This window comes from Thermomyces lanuginosus, assembly GCF_041956635.1.
Source record: "Thermomyces lanuginosus strain ATCC 200065 unplaced genomic scaffold VTN49scaffold_31, whole genome shotgun sequence".
Taxonomy (NCBI): Eukaryota; Fungi; Ascomycota; class Eurotiomycetes; order Eurotiales; family Trichocomaceae; genus Thermomyces; species Thermomyces lanuginosus.
Window position 1 is genome coordinate 1,388,374 of NW_027192365.1, and position 24,512 is coordinate 1,412,885.

A 24,512-nucleotide genomic window follows, 5' to 3' on the forward strand; every position below is an offset into this window, starting at 1 on the left:
AGAGTCCGAGTACTTATTTCCTCATGTAGTACTTACCGTAATGCGTCCCGGCGGCTTGGTCCCGTTCCGCAAGATTCAGGGCCGCAGGAACGATACAGTGTAAAAGGTGGGACGACGGTTTCTGCCTCGAGTAGGTATTCCATCTATGCGCGCTCCCCGCGGGGAAATCGATGGATTGATAACGTGCTGCTTCGATAAGGACGGCGCTCCTGGAAAAACAAATTTCCTACTACTGTACCTAGGTATTCATCGAATCCGAAAAGCTTTGCGAACTGCATCGTATTCCATCATCATTAGTGCGTACATATGCAAGCGGGATCGTCAAGCTGCGACTACTAACATATTTGCTGGAATGTGTGTATATATACAAAGAAAGATACAAAACGTCTATTAGCAGATCAAACGAGCGTGGCCAAAACAATTCCCAAAAGACCAACATGACCGAGGATGGAGACAATAGACGGCATCCGGACGACGGAGCTCAAGTCTTCAGTCGCCGCAACTAGCACCGTCGTGTTCGCAAAGTCAGGTCCACAGGCCGTATTCAGCTGCTCCGCGGCCGACATATATGTCCCTGCGAGAGGCTGCCCATCTTGCTCAGCGTATTTCGTGAATATATCCATGGTGTCCTGGAGGCATTTGTTGCAGGTTGGCCGACTGCCGCCCGGGAGAGACATTCCCAAGGGTAGGAAGTAAATGTAGTAATCGGACGCGTTCGAGCTATTTGTCGCCGCTTCGACGAAGCAGTAGTCATCGGTGGTGGAGTTCTTCAGGCAGGTTGCTTTGTAAAGGGGCTCGTAAGCCATGAGGCCGGCATAAGCCCGGGTGACGGTGGGGTTCCCGAGGTCGAAGTCGGCCTTGCAGGCATCCTCGCTGGTCAGTTTGGTGGCAAATTCTGCCATTACACTGGAACAGGATTCCATATCCGCCGAGCACGCCGTTTCCACCAAGGGCTCCAACTTCTTTCTCGAGCGAGTCGCACTGAAAAAGTCATTGGAGTTCTGAAGGAGGATGGACAGGGCGTGGCACTCCTGGAACGAAGAATCTTGAAGGAAGGTGTGGAAGAATTCGGGGCAGCTGGGATTGGTGAAGTTGTTGGTCAACGTAGTGAAAGCTGTCGGAAAATCATCGTCGGATGCCCGTGGGAGCAGCGGTGCATGTGCGGCATCATCGGGTCGAATCGAGCGGGAATTGAGAGATAAACGCTTGGAGACGGACTTCACCTGGGCCGGGGAGACAGCATCGCGGCTCTTCAACGGCGAGGCCCAGGCGCCCAGAAAGATAGAAGCAAAGTAATGAAGCTGAAGGAGACTTTTCGCCATGATTGATCGACAAAGAAGAAGAAGAACAAGAAATTAAACGAGCGTACTAGTTCTTCTAAGGCGAGGATCGTCGAGAATGGCGGATCTCAAGAAGAAATCCAGACATGGCCCATTGAATTAGATGCTCTCCGCAATTGATCGTCGTGAAACGAGAGATCAAAGCAGTCGAGACATTGCCCAATACGTCTCCGCAGTGAAGTTTTTTTTATTGATTCTCAAACGAGCCACGGTCACAACCAGGACATGATGGAGAATCTTGGATCCCGTGGTCAGAAAGAGAGCGTGAGGGATGTCTTTTTAGAACTGGAGTGGGAGTCGGGGAGGATAGGAACCTCCTTGTGATTGTCATCGGTCTCTTTTGCCTTCTTTTTTCATAGAACTTATAAATAGAGATGGCACCAACGATGCATGCAAAAACGTGGTTAATCTTTACGAAAATGGACAAAGGAAAGCCCTAAAAGCACAAGACTAACGAATGTGGCTTGCAGGAACCGTTTCTGCCATTGGCACGCCGGCCCATGGCGCAAACCCTTGGCAGGGCCACTGGGCCCGTTGGGCTTGAGGCTATTGGCTTTGCAGGTCTCCTATTGGCCCAAAGTTGCCCGTATCCAAGTGCGCAAAGAACAAACCAACGGAGAATGGGAAGAAAGCCAGTTAGGTTGGTTTAGCTGCCACATACGGCCCTCCGGCAGATTGCAGAGCAGCGGTCACTGTCTCGTGGCTCTGCTTGGAAGAGCATGGAAGGTCTAGGCCTGGCGGGGCCATGGCCTGGACCTAAGGATCAGCTCTGTGAACCCCAAGAGCCGCCTGCCAAGGCTTTTAATAACAGCCCTAAAATGGAGACTTGCCAGGGGTCAGATATTAGAACCAGTCCTGTCAGCACACAGTCGGTCGACCGGATTGCTGGACAACGAATATGTTAACTTATCTCTTACCGCTTCGGAAGAATACGAAAATAAAAAAGCAAAAGAAAGGCATAACTAACCATTTATGACAGCCGTGCCTCAAGAGAATGTTCTGTCAAGCGAATTAATGCGTGCATGAAATATCTTCCAATTCGACACATTTTACTACCCACTTGTCATGCCTACAATCCGAAGACCCTGATCTCCACCAGATTTGCCTTCTCGTGAAACAATCACAGGCCACAATGAGGTCAGGGGCATGATAGATACCCCGTAGCCTACTCATAAGGCTGAAATGGCATGCTGTGATCCCTGCTATCAACATTCGACTATAATGTAGGTTCAAACCTTTGCATTCGTATGAGCGGCTCAATTGCTCCAAGGATCCAGACCTGCTATCATGTTGGCTTACTCAAAGGGTCTCGGGCTCAGTGTCCAGACCTCTGCGCTCCAGTTCAATTCCACAAGACTAAAGAAAGTGGACTGTTTCACAACTTTCCTTGGAGTGACCAAGGATCTGGATTATTTTGCTTGTTGCTTGAAAATGAAAGGTCCTGTACGTACCGCAGAGTAATCCGTGAAGAAAAAAAAAATTACAGAACAAATCACTGGTTTGAACATGAATTCGTTACTTGTCATTGAAGATATGAGATCAAAATAAACAGTGACAGTCATTGATATTGAACATGTTTGTTAAAACCTCTAGTGGTTAAAGAACCCAGTACGGAGTAGATCAGATCGTGCATGGAAGTGTCGTGTCATCGTAATCGTCGAAGTTACCAGAAGTTACTGTACATGGCATAGCACCATCTGGAGGACTCGAACTGCGGAAGCTGTGAACTTGAATTTACACAACGCTCAAGTCCGTACTTCTCGGAGTAAAATCGGACACTGGTGTTCATTCGGCTCCCAAGAATCGCAGAGCTATTCGGAGCTCTTTGATAGCTGTCGGTACGTCGTCGAAAGTCAGCGCAGATACGGCAAACCGAGCATGCTTCTGCGCCTGGGAGATCGCTTGATCATCGACCTCTTGAGCGCTTGTCGGAGCAGAAGGAGGGACAGGAGCGGCAGATGCCGCTTGCGAAGGTGCTACAGCTGGAGCAGGAGTCGGCTGTGAATAGTAGGTCTCCGGAGCTGTTGGAGGACCGGGAACTCCAGGCTGCGGCGTTGTCAAAGGTGCGGGAAAAGACTGGAAGCCATCCCCAGAAGGGGCCGATGGAAATACGCCTGGAGTACTGGGTAAGGATCCTGAGCGGCTCGGCAAGGAGACGCCGCCGGGGGCAGATGGGAGATCAGGAACGGCGTTGTCCCGGGCAGGGGGGGACGGCGCAGGTGCAGGTTGCCGTGGAATCGATGATGACCGTGAGGGATGAAGGGATTCATCGTGGATAGATTGTCGGGCTAGCCGTGGTTGTGCTTGGTCATCCTCATCCGGTGCATCTTCGACTGTTGGCTGGCGGGACGGTGCCGAACCAGCTGGCGCTGGACCGGTGCCCTGAAGTGCCCGCACTTCAGGGTCGTTAGGATCTAAAGCCTTCCCGTCTTCCGATGCCGGAGCTTGTGTCGGATTGGAGAGGTTGGGATCTTCCCCGTTTTTGATTGCCTTGGCGATTCGAACCGCATGGTATTTAGCAAACTTGATCTTCGACGCGACGTCTGGGTCTAGCTCGCCCCATATCTGAAGGAGTTCGAGGAATGTGGCTGCGGCGTGGAACGTATCCGCGGTTTGCCTAGCCTATGGGTCAATAATGTCGGAGTTCAGGCTGGGTGAGAGTGTTCGGCGCCGCGCGGTTTCTCACTTGGATGCCTTGTTGGCGCGAACGGCGTTGTCCGCGCGATTGAATACCTCGTGACCGAATTGCTCGACATAGGCTTTGGCTACAACGTTATCGGTGACCGCTTCGTTGTCCGAATTCTCGCTTTTGAACTGTTTTATCGCGGCATCGGTCAGTTGCGGGGTCAGGCCGTTTTGGGGTGTCATGCCAACATACTCGCTCAAGTTTGTCCATCAATTTCGTCGTAAACTGCATTGCCTCCTCATCGGAGTTATGAAGGCCCTTTGAGATGACCTGGTCAACGACCCAGTAATTACCTAGCGAAACAAACGTTGCGGTATCAGCAAGGGTCAGGTCAGACCGAGACCGGTCTATGACAACTACTCACACCAATATGCGATCACAGGTTTGGCGCGCTCAAGCTGAGCGGCCCGTGTGACAAAGCGCGCGATATCTGCGCTTTTCAAGCTATTTGGGATATTTGCTGCCATGGCCCAAGCTACTATGAGAGGTAGCAAGAAGATCAACAGAGAACTTGGCCGTGGGGTCACTCTCTGAAACGTACTGAGATTACCGGATCAGACGGGATGACGTTTCGTTGACCAATCAGATCCAAGGAGCACGTGATTACAAACAAGCACTCAATCAGGTTAGCAGAGCCTCGGCAGTGATCCGACTCGATGAATCACGATGGAGATCGTGTCCTCTTCCATCCACCTCAAAAGAATAAGGAGCTAAGTGACGGGTACGAGTAGAGAGTATCTAGCCATCAACTAATCCATTCGCCAATTTCCACCCGCTCCTCGCCCAACGCTTCCACATCGACGTAGTCAGTGACCTGGCCCTCAGGTCCTCCAATCCTCTCAATGACGATCCAGATGCCGCCCTTCTGCTCATCTTCCGGTCGCAGATCGATGTCATCCACCCGGATGCCAGCCATAGCATCGCTGTACTCGCCTTCCTCCGAGGTTCCAATGACCTGCTTGTATGGGCCCTGACCAAGCTCGATGGTCATAAGCATCGGCGAAGGAGTAACAGTGCGGTTCGCAATCTGCGCATCGCGACTGCGGGCAATGAACTTGACCCGGGTCAGCCGAGGGACCCGCAAGGGCGCCCGGATACGGTCTGTTCCCGGCGACAACACGCCAATGGTTGAAAGTACGGGCAGCCGTCCTGCTGCTTCTGATGGTAGTGCTTTCACGTGGCATTGACGCGTTGAGGAGACCCAAAGTCTGAATTTGGCCACTTGATCTGGTGCAAAGGTCGAGCAAACTATGGTGTATAAGCCTCTTGCTACGTGGTCCTTTGCGGCCACTACGCAACCCCGTCGGTAATCGCCACTGTCGGTGACGATGTCCCGCCTCCGGACGGTTCCAACCCGCTTGCCATTGGACCAGAAAAGCTTGACATGCACAGCCAGTTCCGGATCAGAAATTTCAAGCACGATGGACAGGTCTGCCTCTTCCTCGAGTTGCAGACTGAATTGCGGGTTCGATGGGTAACGAGGCGATTCGGCATTTCCGCCGGCTGTCGCCGGACTCCATTCGCCATCCACCTGGATTTTGTATGCGTATCTGTCATGGGCGCACGCCAAAGACACTTCGCTTCTTGATAGCGCGGAAAGACTGAAATTATGGCTGACGTTCAAAAGGGACTGCTGTGTGATCACAATAGTGTATGTTGACCGAGGCGGCATGTCGATTCGAGCAAGCGTGTTTGGAGAGTCGACGTAAGGTCCCCGGTAGATGGCCCCATCGCCGACGCTGACTCTGTGTCCATTCTTGAATACATTTATACTTATGAACCCCAACTCAGGTGACCGATCGTCCTCAGAGTGTCCGGTAGCAGGTCGTTCAGTCGTCCGGAAATGCCTGCTGAGAAGCAGCCAAACCGGCCCCCCAGACTCGGAGGACACAGCGAATTGTGGGTTCTCGAGGTAGCAGCAGGAGGACATCCTTGGCTTTGATAGATCCCATGTAAAATGGAAGTCTTCGCGGAATCGGAAGAGGCCCGGATTCCAGTTAAGATACAAATTTTCAAAGTTCTGAAAAACTTGGTCGCAGTCCATCCAGAAAGTACCCGGTGTCAGTGGGCCGCGCGAGGATGACTCGGGAGATGTATTCATGGTCTCTTCATCAAGACCAAACGGGCCAACATGCGCCTTCTCAGCCCACGGATTCTTGATAAGCATGCGGCGGCGGCCATCTACTTCAACCATGTCCAGAACCGCGTAGTCATGTTGACTGATCAGTCCAACCAGCTGCTCCTCACGCTCTGTCAACTTTCCTGTCCCGACAGTCACGATGACATCGCCGTAACGGAATGAGTTGAAAAGGCGTTTCCAGATCTGGTCAGGTGTGACATCCTCATGGTGGATGAAGATTTGCTCCGGGATCCAGCCAGTCAAAACCCATAGATCTGTGCCTGAATTACTTCCAGGAAAGTCATACCCGCCGCGGACTTTGAGATAGGCCTTTTCTATCAGCGCTGGCCAAAGTAGATTGGGATTATTGCGGTCGACTACGTAGAGCGAACGAGAATCGCTGGCCGACGGGAGACGGTCGTCAATGACGACCTTCCGATAGCATCCGTTGAAGTAGAATTTGAAGATGTACTTGCCAGATGATGAGAGACGAGGCATGTTGTTGACCTTGTCATAAGGGTAGATGGTGGAAGAGAAAAGCTAGCACCGCATGAGTGATCAAAATCCAGATGTCATCAGGGTTATCGTCATGTACCTTATGATGTCCGCGTTCTTCTCTTGCGGCGGCAGCACACAGACTTGCCACTACGGAGCAATCAGTTGTGATAGCCTGCACCAGATCCATAGGCTTGGAATTCACCATGGTCGGCCCGGTTGACGAAGACTCGGAGTTAGCAACCGACAAGAGCTCATCAGGTCGCTTCCAGCCGTCAAACACACGCTTCTGGGAAGGCGAGAGAGAAAGATCTGGTTGGTCTCTAGATATTGCGTCAGTATGCTCAGCGATACCGTTTCAACCTCAATCATGGACACTTACAAAAACAATTGTCCGTCTTTGGACAACTCAAACTCCTCGCAATTAGGAGGATCGGTCCAGGGTGGAAAAATAAAGCCATTCAGCTTCGCGCTCTCCAGCAGGATGATCTCTTCACGAGTGAACAGCTTCCTCCTCGACACCGGCTCCTTCAAGACCGGCGCCCCGCGGTCCGCTCGTTTTTCAGTCCATGCTGCGCCGTGTTTGATCCGTTCCGCCAACGAAATCAATTCCTTGCATTTCGAATCCAGGCGACGCTTCTCTTCGGGAGAATCGGTCAGTCGAAGAGCTTCCAGGTAACTCTCGGCAGCATTGATGGCGGCTTCCAAGGCATCCGATTGTTTCGTGGCAGCGGATAGCCGGCACTCGTACCGCTGGACTGCGGCGTCAGCTCACGGATCCAACCGGACGGTTCCAGTCACCATACCAGTGCCTGATCCAGATATCCCCGTACGCCGGCAGGACGTCGAGACATGGCTCTTGCCTACTTATTTTCAGAAGTCGCGGCGTCCCTGGATGTTGAACACCAGTCACCGGGAGGACATGGGAGAATGGAACAATAGCGCAAGTGTCAATGGATCGACGACGATGACGGAACAACCAGACACTCCAAATTTAACCGTCGTCAAGCTGCGTTCGAGGCAACTTCTATGTAATGTCTGCAACAGCGATCTGAAGAATTGGCTCTGCGCCAAGCTCGATTTGGCCGCATCATCTGTTATTCGTCCGTTGACGTGGAATATTTTCCGGTCCAGGATCGGTGCGCAGACAGCAGTTCGCACAGCTCCGTCCACTAAAGCATCAACAACCACCTTTCAGCATCGAAATGCGACTGCGAGCTGAGTGGAGAAGGACGAGCTGATAGATGATCGTGCCATGGATCTAGGCCATGGCGCGTGGTGGCCACTCGGCAAAACCCAGCATAGTCCGAACCTCGGCTCATCCTCCGACTCCGCAGAATGCCGACGATCTAGCTTCTGATCGCTCCACGAGGTTGAAACTGCCCACGATGTGAATCTCTGTGTTTTCTTGTTAATTTTGATTTCGATATGCTTAGACCTCACTGTCTTCGGGCGGTTTCAATCTCCTAGACCCCTGTCTTACATTGGAAGATCGCTTTTTCACACTTGACAAAGCCTCCTGCCCCTCAATTTTGACTTTGGAATGGCCGGCCAGTCGAAACAGGCCCGTCTCTCTCCATGGGGGAGCGCGGTCGCGGGAGCCACTGGCGCTGTTCTCGCCAACGCGATCGTGTATCCCCTGGACATGTGAGTGACACACCGCCCGGAGGAACGTCGTCATGCGACTGACAACAATCCCAGCGTTAAAACCAAGCTGCAAGTTCAGGTGAACACAAAAGAACGAAGAGAATCTGATGGCGATGATGTACCGTATTACGACTCTACCCTTGACGCCATCAAGAAGATCGTTGAGGATGAGGGCATTGGCGGTCTTTACGCGGGGATGAATAGCTCGTTGATCGGAGTCGCCTCAACCAATTTCGCCTACTTCTACTGGTACACGGTTGTCCGTAGCGTGTACATGGCGTCCAATCGTGTTCCAAAACCACCCGGAACGGCCATTGAACTGTCGCTCGGTGCGGTGTCCGGCGCTCTCGCGCAGATTTTTACCATCCCCGTCTCCGTCATCACAACCCGGCAGCAGACGCAGACCAAAGCCGAGAAAAAGGGTTTCATTGACACCGGCCGGGAAGTGGTGAACAGTGAAGACGGCTGGTCCGGTCTATGGCGAGGATTGAAGGCGAGCCTGGTCCTCGTGGTGAACCCGGCTATCACGTACGGCGCGTACCAGCGGCTGAAGCAGATCTTATTCCCAAGAAAAGATAACCTTCACCCATGGGAAGCTTTCGGTATGTCGATTCTTGCTATTTCCTTGAAGGGCTACGCTAACCCTATCGCAGTATTGGGAGCTCTGTCAAAGGCTCTTGCTACGATCGCGACACAACCATTGATTGTCGCCAAAGTCGGTCTGCAGTCCAAGCCGCCGAAGGACCGACAGGGACGACCCTTCAAGAGTTTCGTTGAGGTGATGAAGTACATCATTGAGAAGGAAGGGCATCTCGGGTTGTTCAAGGGCATCGGCCCGCAGATTCTAAAGGGACTGTTGGTTCAGGGACTTTTGATGATGACTAAGGAACGGTACGTCTTCTACTCCTCGTCTTGCGTCCTGTGGTGCTAACAATCGCAGGGTGGAACTTCTTTTCATTATTTTGTTTTCGTACCTCCGTAAAGTCAGGAGCAATAGACTCAAGCAGCTGGCCGACAAGGCAGCTCCTTCAACGACAGCTCTTCCGGTTACTACCAAATAGAGGCATTGGGGAGTACATATAAAAAGACTTGACTGTTGACTAGACTGCCCACGGTGCTGTTCTTTCATGAATCAGCGGATTACCGAATGTAGATACATACGCACCATGTACCATGAAACAGATGATCCTCAAGAATGAATCCTGTGCATCCAACACCATTCCGGTTGCCATAACGCTAGCTACTGCAGTAATAAATGGATGCCCCTGCCTGCAGAAGAGAATCTGAAGATGAGCTTTGTTGACGAGTGTTCTCGAGATTCCAACAACTGGACTTTTCTGTCGTACCGACTTCGTGACAAGATCTCTCCTGGCTTGGCTCGCTGGACCGACTTGATTTTTCTTGGACCGACTGCCCACAACGTGTACTCCATTCTTCCCACGTTCTTCGTGATAGTGTCCTCAACGTGATCCTGAGTCTTCAGATTCTCCGCATCATGGAGGCCCAGCCGGTATGATTGTCCTTACGTCAGGCAGGTGAAGTCTGGCCACGATAACATTCAGTGCAAAGCGCGACACGTAGATCCATTCTAGCATCTGCAGAGATGAAGCTCGCTGTCCCCAGAACAGCTTTCAGTCTTTCGCAAGACAACACGATATTTTCAGAGGACGCGATGTCGCGATTGCTTGTTTGCTGACGCGCCGCGCTTGACCAAAAAGGGAGAAATAAAAACACGGCTTGCCATATCTTGGCGCCAAGAATCCTGTTCCTCGGAGTTTCAACTCGGCCTGGGCCAGGGCCGTTCGTCTGGTCATCCACTGTTCAAGCGATTCATCATAAATTGACCTGAACCCTGACTCCAGGAATGGGTTGGTGGGCATCATGGTCCTCAGGATCAGGGCAAGATCCAGAGGACCGATCGACGCCGCCCTCGGACTCCTCTCACACGGAAGAGAAGCCAAAAAACCGCTGGCTTTGGCCGTCATCAACAGACTCAGATAGGGCGGCGAGAGCGGCGTCCTCTCAAACCGGCGTCGATTGGAACTCGAAATTGAACGCATTCGATTGGAAACAGTTTACCGAACCAAGAAATCTTATTCCAAATGTACTCCTTACGGGCGGCATACTCTTTGTTGTTTATGTCCATCAACGGTTCCTCCGCCGCGTGCCAGAGGCGACTGCAATTTCCCCGGCAGACTTCCGCAAAAGAAGCTTGTTAGGGCAAGTCACGAGCGTGGGGGATGGCGATAATTTTCGATTGTATCACACACCGGGTGGCCGATTGGTCGGATGGGGTTGGCTGCCGTGGATGAAGGTGCCAACAGACAAGAAGGAATTGAAGGACCGTACTGTATGATGACCCGCACATTTTTTTTTTCTTGTTTTCTGCGAGTCCTAATTTGATCATTGCTGGGGTTTAACATTATATAGATTCATATCCGTCTTGCAGGAATTGATGCCCCAGAGCTCTCTCACTTTGGACGTCCTGCCCAACCGTACGCGCATGAGGCGCACCAGTGGTTGACGTCCTATCTTCTCAACCGTCGGGTTCGTGCTCATATCCACCGCGTTGACCAATATAAGCGCGTGATTGCCACCGTCTATGTCCGCAATATGCTGGATTTTCCGCCCTTTCGACGTCGTGATGTTTCTCTGGAAATGTTGAAGCGCGGCCTGGCAACGATCTATGAGGCGAAGAGTGGGGTGGAATTTGGTGGGGAAGAGAACGAACGCGCGTATCGCGCGGCGGAACAAGACGCCAAGCAGCGCGGAAGGGGACTGTGGAAGGATAAGAACTTCGAAAGTCCAAGGGAATATAAGATTCGTATGGGGATAGAGTACCCCTTGGATGGGGGTCATCAGAATAAGAATTCAGAAGGGACTTTGTCCACTCTCACGCGTTGGCTGACGCCTTCTCGAGACGCACCGAGAAAGCGAGGACAAAAGGAACGATAGCATGACCTATTGCATGAGCCATGACATGTGTTACGATCTGACGACATGTATGACTTTTCGACAATTACACCGCCATCAATGCCGTGTCGATCCGGGCCGATGTTCTCATAAGCACGAAAGACAGATCATACGCTCAAGTTTGCACTTACGCTGGGAGTCTGAACAACAGCGATCAGTACGTGACGCTTCGGGCTCACTTATGAATATGCAGTCAATGATTCATGTTGATAGTACGCACATCAAATCACTTAGAATTCGAGGATTATACTCATCGGCCAACTTTCTCTTACAGTACGTTTAAGTCGGGACGAAGGAGGATGCTTCGTCCAATCGTGGTTGAGATATCACGGGCGAGGGAAGAAAAGTAGCAGCAGCTCCTGGATTTGAACTACCAGCTCCCATACCAGGGGCGAATCCACGCAAATGTCGCTCTTTGCATCATGGATGTATGATGGATACATCGAGGATGCACCGGGTACACCGTCAATGACTGAAACGACCTCACTCAGCGGTCAATATCTCAACCTCTATCAGCAGAACACTTCCTAAAACATGGATAACGAGTCAGCAGCGTCCAATGAAACAATCGAGTATGATAACATGGGAAAAAGGAAATAAAAATCAGGAGCTGTGAAGGTGCCATCTTGAATCTCTTTCAAGTTTGACCTGGCCGACACAACTCCCCCATCATCAGCAGGGCAACGGGGTTAAAGACTGGGAAGATCAGCCATCTATGTAGCCATTGCAACTTGAAAGTTGCAGACCGCTACTGCATTGCTCCTCGACCGCTACTAAGTGCACCATTTCTGTGATTGATAGCTGCCCCGAGACTCTGAGTGAATGATGGATTGGGCAAGTAGTTTACTGCGAGGCAATCTACCGTTAGGCTGAGACTCAACCATTCCTGGCTATGCTTTCTGTCCGCAAATTTCTGATTTTAAACGGCGAACGGTACTAGGCATGATCAATATGTATTCTATTTACAAGAGTATAGGTAATGTACATTTATCCAAATCGCCGTTCAATTTCGGCGAAAAGCTTGGGACTGATCTCGTCACTTGAGTTCCCTTCAACCCTCCATAAGCACCCCTTCGCCTCATAATGCTCCAGGAGAGGTTTGCTCGTCTCTTCAAATTGTTTTAGCCGTTGCTTCCACGTATCAATCGAGTCATCCGGCCGCTGCGTCAAGGGTTCACCGGTCACATCATCCCTGCCGGGGACCTTGGGTGGGTTGAACTCGGTATTGTATACTCTTCCAGACGGCGCATGGACCCATCTAGACGCAATGCGCTTAATGATGATGGAAGGCGGCGTCAAGAGGTGAACGACAAAGTTGATCGGGACGAGCTTCTCGAGACTGGCAGCTTGTGCGGCGGTGCGAGGGAACCCATCGAGAATAAACGATGCCGACGGTGCGATTTCCGGTGCGCTTGGAACAGATGTGGACGCCGTCGACGCGGGTTGGGAAATCCAACCCCTCGAGACCAGTTCGGACGATATCAGCCTGAGCATGACATCATCAGGGACCAATTTCCCTGCCTGCATTAGAGACTCGGCTTGGATGCCTGGACGAGCATAGAAGTGGTTAGAAAAACCATATTCGTTCTGTTGCCACGTTGTGTTGGGCGGTCATAACAAACAGGGCGTCCCACCTAGGGGTGTTCTTCGGCGCACATTCTCTCTCAAGAGATCCCCAGAGCTGATGGCGGTCAATTGCGGATACCGCGTGAGAAGTCGCTCCGTTTGAGTTCCTTTTCCCACGCCGGGGGCACCGATCAAGATGATACGAGCGGCCTTTTTCAGCTGCCGCGTGACGGAGGCCATATCCAGGTATCAATTCCGGGTCGACTTGGTGATTTCCTGTAGATTATCCAAGGAAGACTGGCAGATCGAGTGCGAACAAGTCGAATTTTGTTCCAAATCAACGAAGTGATCTGACAAATGCACAGGGTCCCCCTTTGTATCTCCCTTTCTATCGTCAACCGATAGGTCAGCGAGCGACACTGGAATTTGGAACGTACTGGAAATTCAAAGTCCGTGCCAAACTTCGCGGGAGCACAACACAAAACCCAATCTTCCCGTCTCAAGAAGGCAAGGCACGGACGCTTTCCCACTAGAAGATGTCCCAGACAAAATCTTCGGACCCGAAAATGCTCAGAAATCGGCCATGTAGCCGAAGCATAGGGTAAGAAGCTGCACGTGAATCCGTCATCCCAGTTACTCTCACGTGATTGACAACGCGTCTCAGCGCGTCGCGTGGAGTCCCGGTTCAAGCGTTGATGAATGCTTCCACAACTCAACATAACAGACGACAACTGCCGTTCATTTTACCGACCGCAGCCATGATTCGACAAGGTTTTCAACGCATCGACCCTAAACGAAGGGCGACGCTTGATCACAAGAAGAAGCAGTTTGCAACGCCGACCTACAAGCAGCATGACTACCCACATCGGTTGAATTTCTACGACGTGCCCCCGACCGCAGAAATCACTCTAGAACAGTTCGAACAATGGGCAATTGACAGATTAAAAGGCACGAAGCACAAATCGATTTTTGTCCTCTCCATTGGACTGACTGACTCGTGCTGCAGTGTTGGCCGAAATCGAGGCCTGCTCATACCGCAACAAGACACCCGCGGAAACGGAAGCACACATCGAGCCTCTTCTCAAGAAATACCTCCCGCTGTCGTCGAATACGTCATCGACTTCGGGCGCTGTCAGTCAGCAACTCAAGAATGAGCGGCAGAAGGACCATTACTCGCATTTCATCCTCCGTCTTGCCTTTGCTGCCACCGAGGACCTGCGCCGGCGGTTCGTTCGCGCGGAAACGATGCTATTTAAATTCCGATTTCAAAAGGACGACAGCAAGGAGCGACGGGCTTTCATTGACAGTCTCAATCTGGACTGGGAGCCGGTCACGGAGGAAGAGAGGCAGAGGCTGGGAGAGCAGTTGACCAATGCAACGCCCGGTGTGCGCAGGGCCGAAGAGGAGACGTGGTATAAGGTCGATTGGGAGCGGGTCCCCGAGCTGGTCGAGCGACGTGCAGTTTTTGTGAGCAAGGGGAAAGCCTACGTGCCGAGCAGGGAGCAGTTGAGCATGGTCATTGCCGAGTTTACTGCGCGACTTGAAAGGGCCATGGAGGTGAGATTAGATGTAGATTCTCATCTCTTTCCGGGAAACTGACCTGCAACCCAGTTGACAAGTCGTGCACTGCCTCGATTAGACGAGGATGACCGTCTGACTCCGATCCTGAACCATCTCTCGAAGAGTTTCGGTAGTGCGGAATCCGTTTACTCCGAGAAGGAAGGTGTCGTGGAAGGCGCTCCCATCACGGCGGCGTCGATCGATACGTTGTCCCAGCACTTTCCTCTCTGCATGCGAAATCTGCACATGACTTTGCGCAAGAACAACCATCTCAAGCATTTTGGACGTCTACAATATACGTTATTTTTGAAGGGCATCGGCCTTTCCTTAGACGAGTGTATCATTTTCTGGCGCCAGGCGTTCAAGGGCTTTACGGATGATGAGTTCAACTCCCGGTACCGATACAATATCCGGCATGCCTACGGTGACGTTGGCGGTGATGCCAATCGTCGGAACCGAGGTTACCCACCCTTCTCATGCCAGAAAATCCTCAATGACAATGCCCCTGGCACTGGGCAAACCCACGGATGTCCGTACCGGCACTTTTCCATCGACAATCTTACTGCTCTGCTCCAGGCAACGGGGGTCAACGACAGTGAGGTCCTACGTGGTGTTCGGGAAGATGTTGAGAAGAATCGATTCCACATCGCATGTAACCGGGTGTTCGAATGGGCCCATCGCAACGAGATCAAGAAGGTCAAGGAGAATGGCACATGGAGTCAAACAGACCTCGACACCATTGTGCATCCCAATACCTACTTCAAGCGAAGCTTCATGCTCAAACAGGCAACCAAGGCGCCATCCCAGGATTAGGGTTTTTCTTGACATGCTTTTGTTTGGTTAGTTCAGGCGTTATGGTATCGGATTGGATGTCGATTTAGTGAATGATATTGAATTAGTAGCTTTTATGGCACTACATGATTAGACGCACTTTTCGGATACTACACTGTGTAGTCTGGCTAAAGATGTCACCTCTGCTGATTCCCAAATCATCACAAAGAATCAGAACGACCTTTCCGATTCAGGTGCCCAGCCACGGGTGAGTTGGTCTACGCCAGACGCGAAAACAACATCATCATGGAGACTGACGAGCTGTCGCTGAAAACTGATCGGCGATAGTATCGAATCTGTGGAGGAAAAGAAAAGAGGAAGAGGAGAAAAATGGCGGCCGGGTTAAATAGGATTAGCGCGAGCACCAGCTACCTTTCCAGGTTTAGCGTGCCTGTTCGTCTACGGGGAGCGGCAGTGACCTTCGATGCTGTAATCTGGCTTCATGCCACACGCCCACAACACTCCCCTCAGGTCAACCAAGCAACCGTCCCATCAGTCATTGCAACGGGGCTGCCTCTTTTAGGCCTCGGTTATGCGAGGGGACTCTTGCTAGAACTGAAATCGCCGTGTGAACTTCCCATCTTATTCGAGTCCCACTTTCCCCGAGCTCTATAATCAGTGGACAACTGCCAAACATGGACTACGACGCTCTGAAGGACCAGTGGAGCGATGTCGAAGATCGCGACGGCATCCGCCTCAGCTGGAATACTTTTCCTAGCACTCGGATGGTTGGTGTCACTCAATTCGGGCTCCCGGGTCGTTCGGGGCGTTGTCGTTGCTGACTTCCGACCAGGAGGCATCCCGCTTAGTTGTCCCCATCGGTGCTATGTATACGCCGCTTAAAGAGAAGCCGGATGCTCCGTTGCTTCAGTATGAGCCCGTTACATGCAAAGCGCCCTGCAAGGCGGTCCTCAATCCTTTCGCGTAAGTGATCTCGTCAACGTTATATGTGGGGATCTGCTGCTAATCAGGTCGCAGCAACGTGGATGTTCGAGCTCGCATCTGGATCTGTCCCTTTTGTTTGATGCGCAATCCGCTCCCTGCTCACTACAAGGATATCACTGAGAATGCTATCCCTCCGGAGCTTCACCCGCAGAGCACGACAATCGAGTATCGGTTGGCCCGCCCGGCCCCTGCTCCACCGATCTTCGTCTTCGTCGTAGATACTTGCCAAGAGGATGATAGTCTCAAGGCCCTGAAAGATACCCTGATCATGAGCTTGTCCTTGCTGCCACCGAATGCGCTCGTTGGATTGATCACTTACGGGACAATGGTATGTCTTTCTCCATTGGCTTGATGACGATGCAGCTCAGACGTTGACCTTCCCTGTGTCTAGGCCCAAGTCCACGAGCTGGGGTATACCGAATGCGCCAAGTCGTATGTCTTTAAAGGAAACAAGGACTACCCCGCCAAGCAAGTGCAGGAGATGCTGGGACTTCTTGCTCCAGGTCTTCGGCCCGGCGGTCCCCAGATACAGGGCCGCCCTCAGGGACCGACGGGTGCAGCGGCCCGCTTCCTTCTACCGGTGCAGCAGGCCGAATTCCAAATCACGAATATTCTAGAACAACTGCAGCGCGACCCATGGCCGGTCGCCAATGACAAGCGAGCATTGAGATGTACCGGTGTCGCCGTGAGCGTTGCTGTTGGGCTGCTTGAAACTTCGTTCCAGAACGCCGGTGGGCGCATTATGGTCTTCACCAGTGGCCCTTGCACTGAGGGTCCTGGTATGGTCGTTGGCCCAGAACTGAAAGAACCTATTCGCTCCCACCATGACATTGATCGGGATAATATCAAATATTTCAAGAAGGCTATTAAGGTGAGTCCTTCTCAATACCATCTGCTCTGCTTTTGCGTACTGATCCGTACTAGTTCTACGATGGCCTGGCTAAACGTGCCGCTCTCAATGGCCACGTCGTGGATATTTTTGCCGGCTGTCTTGACCAGGTTGGCCTGCTGGAGATGAAAAATCTGGCTAACTATACCGGTGGGCATATGGTCTTGACGGACAGCTTTACTTCCTCCCAATTCAAGCAATCTTTTGTTCGGGTCTTCGATAAAGATGACAACGATAACTTGCTTATGGGGTTCAACGCTTCGCTGGAGGTCCTTACCACGAAAGAGCTCAAGGTAACGGGTCTTATTGGGCATGCCATCTCCTTGAACAAGAAGTCCAGTAACGTCGGTGAGACCGAATGCGGGATTGGCAATACATGCGCCTGGAAGATGTGTGGCATCGATCCGGCTTCGAGTTATGCGATCTACTTCGAGATCGCAAACCAGGGCGGGCCTCCGCCGATGCAGCAAGGACCTCAACGCGCCTTGATGCAGTTCCTCACGTACTACCAGCACTCGTCTGGCCAATTCCATCTCAGGGTCACGACAATTGCGCGGAACCTGAGCGGGCCAGCTGGGGATCCCGCGATTGCCCAGTCGTTCGACCAGGAGACGGCTGCGGTTTTGATGTCGCGCATCGCCGTGTTCAAGGCCGAAGTCGACGACGGACCGGACGTACTCCGCTGGGTCGACCGCATGCTTATCCGTCTCTGTTCCCGGTTTGCTGATTATCGGAAGGACGACCCGACCTCCTTCCGATTGGAGAAGAACTTTACCCTCTACCCGCAGTTTATGTTCCATTTGCGCCGAAGCCAGTTTTTGCAGGTGTTTAACAATTCCCCTGATGAAACGGCCTTTTACCGGCATGTGCTCAATCATGAAGACGTTGGGAACTCCCTGATCATGATTCAGCCTACTCTTGAATCGTACTCTCTGGAACACGAGGGAAGCCAACCGGTACTTCTGGACTCGGCCTCCATTCAGCCTACACACATCCTTCTCCTCGACACGTTCTTCCATATCCTTATCTTCCATGGCGAGACTATAGCCGAGTGGAGAAAAGCCGGTTATCAGGATCAGGAGGGCTACGAGAACTTCCGAGCGATCTTGGAGCAACCGAAGGAGGATGCAAGGGTACGTTAGGAGTTTTTGCAGTTATGGATTACCTTGTACTGACACTATACAGGAGCTGATTGCCGACCGGTTCCCACTCCCGCGTTTCATTATCTGCGATGCGGGCGGGTCTCAGGCTCGCTTCCTCTTGTCCAAGCTCAACCCGTCCACAACTCATTCGACCGGGGGTTATGGAGGAGCTGTGTCATCCCAAACCATCTTTACTGATGACGTGTCATTACAAACGTTCTTGGAACATTTGATGAAGTACGTCTCTCCTTTTTCTCCGTGTTAGATCATGCTGCTAACTACTCCTTCAGGCTTGCTGTCTCTGGAACCAACTAGACTTATGTGGAGTACTGCACATGAAAGTGCTTTCGTATGGGCTATATGTACCTTTAGCGCGGTTTTTGTTATTGTTATTTCTTTCTTAAATCGAGTACAGTAGAATTGTTTCTAATCAATCGATGCATGAACGATATGTATACTGTTACCCTATCTATCACGTGATTCAAATTCCAACTTTAGGGTTTGCCCTAGATCATGTGCCCGGAATATTAGTCATCCACTAAAATTTCGCTTAGCTCCCCGTAGCTCAAAAATGTCTCCAACCGAGCGACGAAATTCTGCTTCCGCCATCATACCTCCATCGATCAAAAAATCCGTGGAAGATTGACGACCTTTCGCACTAGCCATGCGTAAGTATCATCTCCATGGATTAGGCGCAATGCCTGGCTACACATACAAAAACACAAGAAATCATCCTCGACTGACATGAATCGTCGCTGAATAGCGCCGAAGTTCGACCCCAATGAGGTGAAGATCATCCACCTGCGGGTGACGGGTGGTGAAGTCGGTGCTCAGTCTGCGCTGGCCCCCAAGGTCGGCCCTCTGGGTCTGTCGCCCAAGAAGATCGGTGAAGATATCGCCAAGGCGACTGGCGACTGGGTTCGTCTCAATTCTTCCTTGATCCCACGCGTTTCGAGAAGAAGGCTAACAGTTTGAACAGAAAGGTCTCCGTGTCACCGTCAAGCTCACCATCCAGAACCGTCAGGCTCAGATCTCGGTCGTGCCGTCGGCTTCTTCCCTGATCATCAAGGCGCTCAAGGAGCCGCCGCGTGATCGCAAGAAGGAGAAGAACATCAAGCACACCAAGTCCATCCCGCTGGACGACATCATCGACATTGCGCGCACCATGCGTTCGCGCAGTATGGCCAAGGAGCTCAAGGGCACTGTCCTCGAGATCCTGGGTACTGCATTCTCCGTCGGTTGCCAGGTTGATGGCCGCAGCCCCAAGGATGTCAGCGATGATATCAAGGCGGGCGAGATTGACAGTACGCTCTATCCTTCGCCGTCTTTTGCGTGATTGGTGCTGACAAATGTTTTAGTCCCGTCGGAGTAAATCAAATGCAATGTCATAATTATGATGACGAAAAAAAAAAAAGGGTCCATTCGGTCACTGGGCGTTTGGCATCGGCAGTGCTATAGATACGAGGATCGATGGCCTACCAGAATAGCCAATTCAAAAAGCTCACGAAGCGATGACTTCATTTTTCCTTGTTGATTATGTTTGAATATACCCCGGTGCGAAGCAATTTCTCCATCGTTCCCCTTTCTTCTTTTCCTTTTCACAAAGTTGAGACCTTTGCCGACACTCTGGCCAATACTGAGATCCGGGGCACTTGTTGCTCAGGATCTACATCCACAGTATGGGCTTATTTGGTGCAAAGAAGATTGACGACCTGCTACTCACCACCCTCATCCTCTTTGCCGGGATTTCCGCTCTCGGTGTGGGTATGGTGGTCCATCCATTTGGGTCGACATGCCTTCAGTAGCTCAACGGGTTATCGAGAAGTCCTTTTTTAGGGTCTTCTGATGTAGAGTACGTAGGAACTAGGTAGCTGATGATGATAGTTTCCAATACAAGTGGTTGAATTCTGTTTCATAACACCTACTCGATGTTGTCATGGATTAAGGAAATTAGACATTGACATTATGACCAACCCATTACGGATGTGCGGTATGTACAATCAAGACGTATTCCAAAATTCCAAAAGGTACGTGTGCACAAACAAGCAAAAAAAAGCAAAAATAAGAGACTTTAACTCCGCCGTCGCATCGACTCATTGGTTGTAGTCCGCGCAAGCGCCGGTCGCTGCGGCTGCTGCTGCGGTTGCTCCCGAAGCGCATTATTATTACCAAATGAATCCGCCAGCAAATCCGGACTGATCGCAGCATCGCCGTCCCGCTCACGCTTGATGCGCACAAATGCCAATTTGGCGAACCGGCCGAGATGGTTCCAAAAATGGCGACCTGCCTCGTGGCAGGAGATGCGGTCGAGCAGGTCGACCGTGATGTCACGCACGGCTGGGTCCTGATGGAACAGGCCGAGGCTGACGTAGAAGAGACCCGCCTGGGACTCGGGCAGGATGGAGAGCAGCTGGCAAATACCGGCATAGTCCCGGACCGCGTGGCCGATGGCCAGGTAGATGTCGCCAGATTCGGCCGGAGAGAGCTTGAGGGTGCGCAGTCGGTCGAGGTGGTGCTGCAGGTCGAGCGATTTGATCGGAGTGGCGGCATGATATGTCGCGGCGACGTCCTGGATAAAGGCGTAGTAGGAACGCGTATTGCGCCAGCCCTCGATGCGGGCTACAGAGGCCGCAAGCTCACGGTTCTTGCTGGCTTCATCGGGCCAGACGTATCCGTGGCCGCGCAGTGAGGCTGGGTTAGACGGGTCCGCCTTGACGCCGCTGCTCGGATTGTTCGCCCGCGCGTCCTCGGATGGCCCGATGATGTACAGGGCCGACGCGCCGTAGACAGTCTCCTCAAAAGCCGCTGCCACGCGCGTAAATTTGTGGATATAGGCGCGCCACTTGGATCGTATCGCTCCCTCTCCGTGCCGCTGATTGATGCTCCGCAGCACGTCCTCCATGAAGGCGTTATCGCCCGTGAAATCCGTCTGCTGCGAGTTGTTCCCGCTTTGCTGGGTCCCGGTAATTGCCTGCTGGAAGGCCCTGGACTCTTCTGTCAGCGACGCCGGCTCGATCCGGCTGCTGATTTTCATGCGCCCGCTGGACAGATCGCAGAGAAGATCCCACCACTCTGGGTGGTTGGCAAAGGTGGGATTTGTCACTCCGGCGACGAAACCTGGCACCTTGAGAAGTTCGTCGATCTTGGTCAGATCTGTGTACGGGAAGGCATGCCTTGTGAAACCTCGCAGGATACCGCCGGAAGCCAGAGCGCACGCGGCAAGAACGGCTTCGGCCACTTCTCCTGATGGACAGTTATGGCCAAGGAATATCACCCGCTTCTGCGTCAGTAGTGCATTCACGAGAACGATGATCGGGTGTGTGAATTGTCCACTGGTCGTGAGGTGTGGATGCAAAGTGAATGGTTGAGGTGACGTCGAGTGTGGTGTCGAAAACGTCTGAATGAGTTTTATCAAGGAAAAGTCTCCCACATGCTCCGGCCAAACAACCGTGGGTACCTTGACGGGAATAGGCACGTTGTTGTACATCACTCTGGTCTCGAATTCGTGCGTATCTCGTGGTAGAACGTACCGAGACCTCAATTCTGCCACACTTTCGTTGCCTGACTTGGACTCATCTTCGATGCGCTGTTCAATCATTCTCTCGAATTTCTCAATGAACATGTCTTTCGAATCGCTGGCCTGCAGAATATTCCGCTCCAATAGGGAGAATCGCGGCATCAAAGACAAGTCCATGGCATTGACAGCGTCATACAACGTTGCAAGAGTTTCTGGATACGGGGATCTGAAGTAATCTTCCAGGGCAAGAAGGAGCAATGGCTGGTGGCTGTCAGTAACAGGCAAAAAGCAATAGAGCGTCAAAGTGGCTTGCCTTGTATATATGAAGGAACGGATGGCGTGTACAGATTGCCATTGCCTTGACCACCGCACCTCTGTCTCGGTCAGCGAAAGTGATGCATAAGCACTATCTGGTAGTCGTACCTCTTCGCAGAAGTATCCTGCTTTGTGTTCACCAAATTCAAAACATACATCAGAGGAGGCCCATCCCCCCCTTCCTCGTCTTCAGTGTCTTCATCGTCCGACTCTGTGACCTCGTCGTAGACATGCCCATCCTCCCCGGAACCTCTTTCCCCTTCGCGACGCTTCTTTTTCCGACCCGTGACTTGCGCATCGTATTCTTCATCCGTCCCGGTATCTTTGTGTAGGAAGAAGATAGTCCAATCTTGACTTCGCACATGGGTTTGATCCGGAAGCATCAATTCCGCCAACATGCTCTCGTCCCCGCTGATGGGAGCTGGATATTGATGTTCCATAATCGGGCCCCGGTCAATGTGAAACGACGCGACCAGTATATACTCGACATGACGCTCCGATGAGTTCATCGGGTACTGGGACTTGAACCGTCGCCGTCGGCCATTCTTGGGGAGCAGGTCGGGGTGCTCAACGGATGGCCGTCGTCGAATCCGCTGCGAATTGCTCGGCGTTCGCCGAATGAACGAGGCCGAAGGGGACAAACGCGGAATGCCATTGTTGAGTGAGTGTGACGACGCCGCCGAAGGGAGCGACCCTTTCCGTTCGTGCTGACCAGTTTGGGCCGACAACGTAGATGACATTGTGCAGAGCGTCGCTTCAGAACCAATTGGTCATATTCCTCGTCTCGGAAAAAATGTTCCGCTTCGGAAGCAGCGGCACGCTGTCACAAACGCGATGGCTAGTAACGTTCTATGGCCGTTGACCTCGAAGAGCCAATTTCGCGACAGTCACGGTACTCGTACCGTCGGAAGCGGAGTATTCCTGCGTCTCTAATCACGTACCACTAGAATACCATGCGAGTAATCATACCGAAGATCGATCACACATTGAATGCGCTGCAACGTATCAACTGTCGCCTACTCAAGCTTTCCTGTCCCCTCTTCTTCGGCCCAAGGCGCATTACTGGACGATCATGTCCCTTTCCCATGGCTCTTGCCGCTCAGCCAATCACAGCGAGCCTACTATCTTAAGCTCTGTGGATGAGACTAGCTTATTCCGGTTATACAGTCTCGTTCGGCGATCACTTTCCCCGGGAGGGAATTTCTATTTTCCGTTTGTTTACCAATCGCTGCCGAGGTCACCAGCTGCTGATAGCAACGGGACAAACAATCGACACACTGGATGAGCCGACCGTCGAATTTGACACACATTTTCAAGATTTTACTCAGGTAACTCAGGAACTTACGGCGGATATTCGCCGTGACGTATCGACACAGTAAGGCGATTCCTCGGCTCTCTGCACCACACCAACTGAAACTTCACACAGATGAGTTCGAGCGGGCCATTCAAGCACTCGCCGCTCTCTTTCAATTCAGTTCGAAACTCGCCATTTCGTCGCCAGTCCTCGCCGGGTTCTCCTCCGGCAGCAATCCGTCCGACGACACCTACCAGTTCACCTGGAAAACCCCACACACCAATCCAATCACCAAGCAAACTCAACCAAACATATACTGCCGAAGAAGACGAGGAAACGGTTACGAACAAGAATGAGAAGCTGGGCGCCTCTCCGAGATTCCGTGAACCCCCGCCGTCGCCCACACGCGGCTCGGAAGCACGGGGAAGCCCGTCGTCCACGATGAGGCCTCGGTCGCCTCGTCCGATGGCTGTGAACAATGATGCGCTATCGCGGCTGCCACCAGCACTGCTCAGAGATATGCGGGAAGCATTCCAGGTCCTGGACCGGGACAATGACGGCAACGTAAATCGAGATGACGTTGCTGACGTGCTCTCTAATCTTGGTACATATCGCCGCGGCAATTAACGTTGGTTGCAAGACATTAACTGCCATCATGACAGGCCTAGATCCATCACCGAGTACGCTTTCGCGGTATTTCCCGGCTGGGTCGCAGACTATGAATCTCCCAACTTTTTTGAACACGCTTTCAACGTTGTTGGCGCCTTTTTCCTCCGAGAGGGAGCTTCTCAATGCATTCGCGGCGTTTGATGACGATGACAGCGGGCAAATTGACGTTTCTGAGCTGCGTGACGCCCTGCTGCACACAAATCCGGACGCTGGCGAGAGACCATTGTCTGAGAAGGAGATTGATCAAGTCCTCCAAGGATTCACGAGCAAGAGAGCCTTTGGCGGGAAAGGGAAGTCGAGTGGATTCAACGGGACGAAGCGAGGAGAGGTGTTCAACTATCAGGATTTCGTCAGCAGCATTTTGGGCGCCTCAGACCAAGCGAATGGCAAAGAAGGCCGAGTGGCCGCAAATGCGTAACCGTGACGATCTTTATGAGATTCATGAGATGTACATGAATGAACGGCTTTGGACGGCGTTTGGGTCTGGTTAGGAACGCATCAAGTCATGTACTTGGGTTGACAGG

The 24,512-nt window shown here is 52.1% G+C and overlaps 15 protein-coding genes across 15 annotated transcripts; 8 read left to right on the plus strand and 7 right to left on the minus strand.

Annotated features, from left to right (window-relative positions):
• Positions 1-145: 145 nt before the first annotated feature.
• VTN49DRAFT_4562 (uncharacterized protein) lies at positions 146-394 on the plus strand (the record flags this gene model as incomplete). The annotated part of the gene is made up of 1 exon (XM_069412522.1): positions 146-394. One exon carries the CDS (start codon positions 146-148, stop codon positions 392-394), a length of 249 nt encoding a protein of 82 aa, XP_069267757.1.
• A 4-nt stretch (positions 395-398) lies between these two features.
• On the minus strand, positions 399-1,322 carry VTN49DRAFT_4563 (uncharacterized protein; the record flags this gene model as incomplete). The annotated part of the gene is made up of 1 exon (XM_069412523.1): positions 399-1,322. One exon carries the CDS (start codon positions 1,320-1,322, stop codon positions 399-401), a length of 924 nt encoding a protein of 307 aa, XP_069267758.1.
• Positions 1,323-1,377: 55 nt separating this feature from the next.
• VTN49DRAFT_4564 (uncharacterized protein) lies at positions 1,378-1,671 on the minus strand (the record flags this gene model as incomplete). The annotated part of the gene is made up of 2 exons (XM_069412524.1): positions 1,378-1,508; positions 1,560-1,671. 2 exons carry the CDS (start codon positions 1,669-1,671, stop codon positions 1,378-1,380), a joined length of 243 nt encoding a protein of 80 aa, XP_069267759.1.
• Positions 1,672-3,125: 1,454 nt separating this feature from the next.
• Positions 3,126-4,493, minus strand: VTN49DRAFT_4565 (uncharacterized protein; the record flags this gene model as incomplete). Its single annotated transcript, XM_069412525.1, has 4 exons — positions 3,126-3,957; positions 4,027-4,154; positions 4,219-4,319; positions 4,391-4,493. The coding sequence occupies 4 exons, from the start codon at positions 4,491-4,493 to the stop codon at positions 3,126-3,128; spliced, it is 1,164 nt and encodes a 387-aa protein (XP_069267760.1).
• A 278-nt stretch (positions 4,494-4,771) lies between these two features.
• On the minus strand, positions 4,772-7,494 carry VTN49DRAFT_4566 (uncharacterized protein; the record flags this gene model as incomplete). Its single annotated transcript, XM_069412526.1, has 4 exons — positions 4,772-6,685; positions 6,741-6,963; positions 7,023-7,393; positions 7,447-7,494. 4 exons carry the CDS (start codon positions 7,492-7,494, stop codon positions 4,772-4,774), a joined length of 2,556 nt encoding a protein of 851 aa, XP_069267761.1.
• Positions 7,495-7,535: 41 nt separating this feature from the next.
• Positions 7,536-7,862, plus strand: VTN49DRAFT_4567 (uncharacterized protein; the record flags this gene model as incomplete). The annotated part of the gene is made up of 1 exon (XM_069412527.1): positions 7,536-7,862. One exon carries the CDS (start codon positions 7,536-7,538, stop codon positions 7,860-7,862), a length of 327 nt encoding a protein of 108 aa, XP_069267762.1.
• A 321-nt stretch (positions 7,863-8,183) lies between these two features.
• Positions 8,184-9,348, plus strand: VTN49DRAFT_4568 (uncharacterized protein; the record flags this gene model as incomplete). The annotated part of the gene is made up of 4 exons (XM_069412528.1): positions 8,184-8,287; positions 8,342-8,889; positions 8,941-9,178; positions 9,228-9,348. The coding sequence occupies 4 exons, from the start codon at positions 8,184-8,186 to the stop codon at positions 9,346-9,348; spliced, it is 1,011 nt and encodes a 336-aa protein (XP_069267763.1).
• Positions 9,349-9,527: 179 nt separating this feature from the next.
• On the minus strand, positions 9,528-9,882 carry VTN49DRAFT_4569 (uncharacterized protein; the record flags this gene model as incomplete). The annotated part of the gene is made up of 3 exons (XM_069412529.1): positions 9,528-9,570; positions 9,634-9,758; positions 9,814-9,882. 3 exons carry the CDS (start codon positions 9,880-9,882, stop codon positions 9,528-9,530), a joined length of 237 nt encoding a protein of 78 aa, XP_069267764.1.
• A 269-nt stretch (positions 9,883-10,151) lies between these two features.
• Positions 10,152-11,242, plus strand: VTN49DRAFT_4570 (uncharacterized protein; the record flags this gene model as incomplete). Its single annotated transcript, XM_069412531.1, has 2 exons — positions 10,152-10,637; positions 10,718-11,242. 2 exons carry the CDS (start codon positions 10,152-10,154, stop codon positions 11,240-11,242), a joined length of 1,011 nt encoding a protein of 336 aa, XP_069267765.1.
• A 1,005-nt stretch (positions 11,243-12,247) lies between these two features.
• VTN49DRAFT_4571 (uncharacterized protein) lies at positions 12,248-13,066 on the minus strand (the record flags this gene model as incomplete). The annotated part of the gene is made up of 2 exons (XM_069412532.1): positions 12,248-12,807; positions 12,895-13,066. 2 exons carry the CDS (start codon positions 13,064-13,066, stop codon positions 12,248-12,250), a joined length of 732 nt encoding a protein of 243 aa, XP_069267766.1.
• Positions 13,067-13,584: 518 nt separating this feature from the next.
• Positions 13,585-15,199, plus strand: VTN49DRAFT_4572 (uncharacterized protein; the record flags this gene model as incomplete). Its single annotated transcript, XM_069412533.1, has 3 exons — positions 13,585-13,774; positions 13,833-14,383; positions 14,438-15,199. The coding sequence occupies 3 exons, from the start codon at positions 13,585-13,587 to the stop codon at positions 15,197-15,199; spliced, it is 1,503 nt and encodes a 500-aa protein (XP_069267767.1).
• A 653-nt stretch (positions 15,200-15,852) lies between these two features.
• On the plus strand, positions 15,853-18,508 carry VTN49DRAFT_4573 (uncharacterized protein; the record flags this gene model as incomplete). Its single annotated transcript, XM_069412534.1, has 7 exons — positions 15,853-15,945; positions 16,011-16,141; positions 16,196-16,490; positions 16,554-17,033; positions 17,087-18,184; positions 18,237-18,430; positions 18,484-18,508. The coding sequence occupies 7 exons, from the start codon at positions 15,853-15,855 to the stop codon at positions 18,506-18,508; spliced, it is 2,316 nt and encodes a 771-aa protein (XP_069267768.1).
• A 349-nt stretch (positions 18,509-18,857) lies between these two features.
• Positions 18,858-19,565, plus strand: VTN49DRAFT_4574 (60S ribosomal protein uL11; the record flags this gene model as incomplete). The annotated part of the gene is made up of 4 exons (XM_069412535.1): positions 18,858-18,861; positions 18,957-19,111; positions 19,173-19,497; positions 19,552-19,565. 4 exons carry the CDS (start codon positions 18,858-18,860, stop codon positions 19,563-19,565), a joined length of 498 nt encoding a protein of 165 aa, XP_069267769.1.
• Positions 19,566-20,264: 699 nt separating this feature from the next.
• VTN49DRAFT_4575 (uncharacterized protein) lies at positions 20,265-22,765 on the minus strand (the record flags this gene model as incomplete). The annotated part of the gene is made up of 3 exons (XM_069412536.1): positions 20,265-21,971; positions 22,024-22,084; positions 22,134-22,765. The coding sequence occupies 3 exons, from the start codon at positions 22,763-22,765 to the stop codon at positions 20,265-20,267; spliced, it is 2,400 nt and encodes a 799-aa protein (XP_069267770.1).
• A 686-nt stretch (positions 22,766-23,451) lies between these two features.
• On the plus strand, positions 23,452-24,406 carry VTN49DRAFT_4576 (uncharacterized protein; the record flags this gene model as incomplete). Its single annotated transcript, XM_069412537.1, has 2 exons — positions 23,452-23,923; positions 23,982-24,406. The coding sequence occupies 2 exons, from the start codon at positions 23,452-23,454 to the stop codon at positions 24,404-24,406; spliced, it is 897 nt and encodes a 298-aa protein (XP_069267771.1).
• Positions 24,407-24,512: the final 106 nt, after the last annotated feature.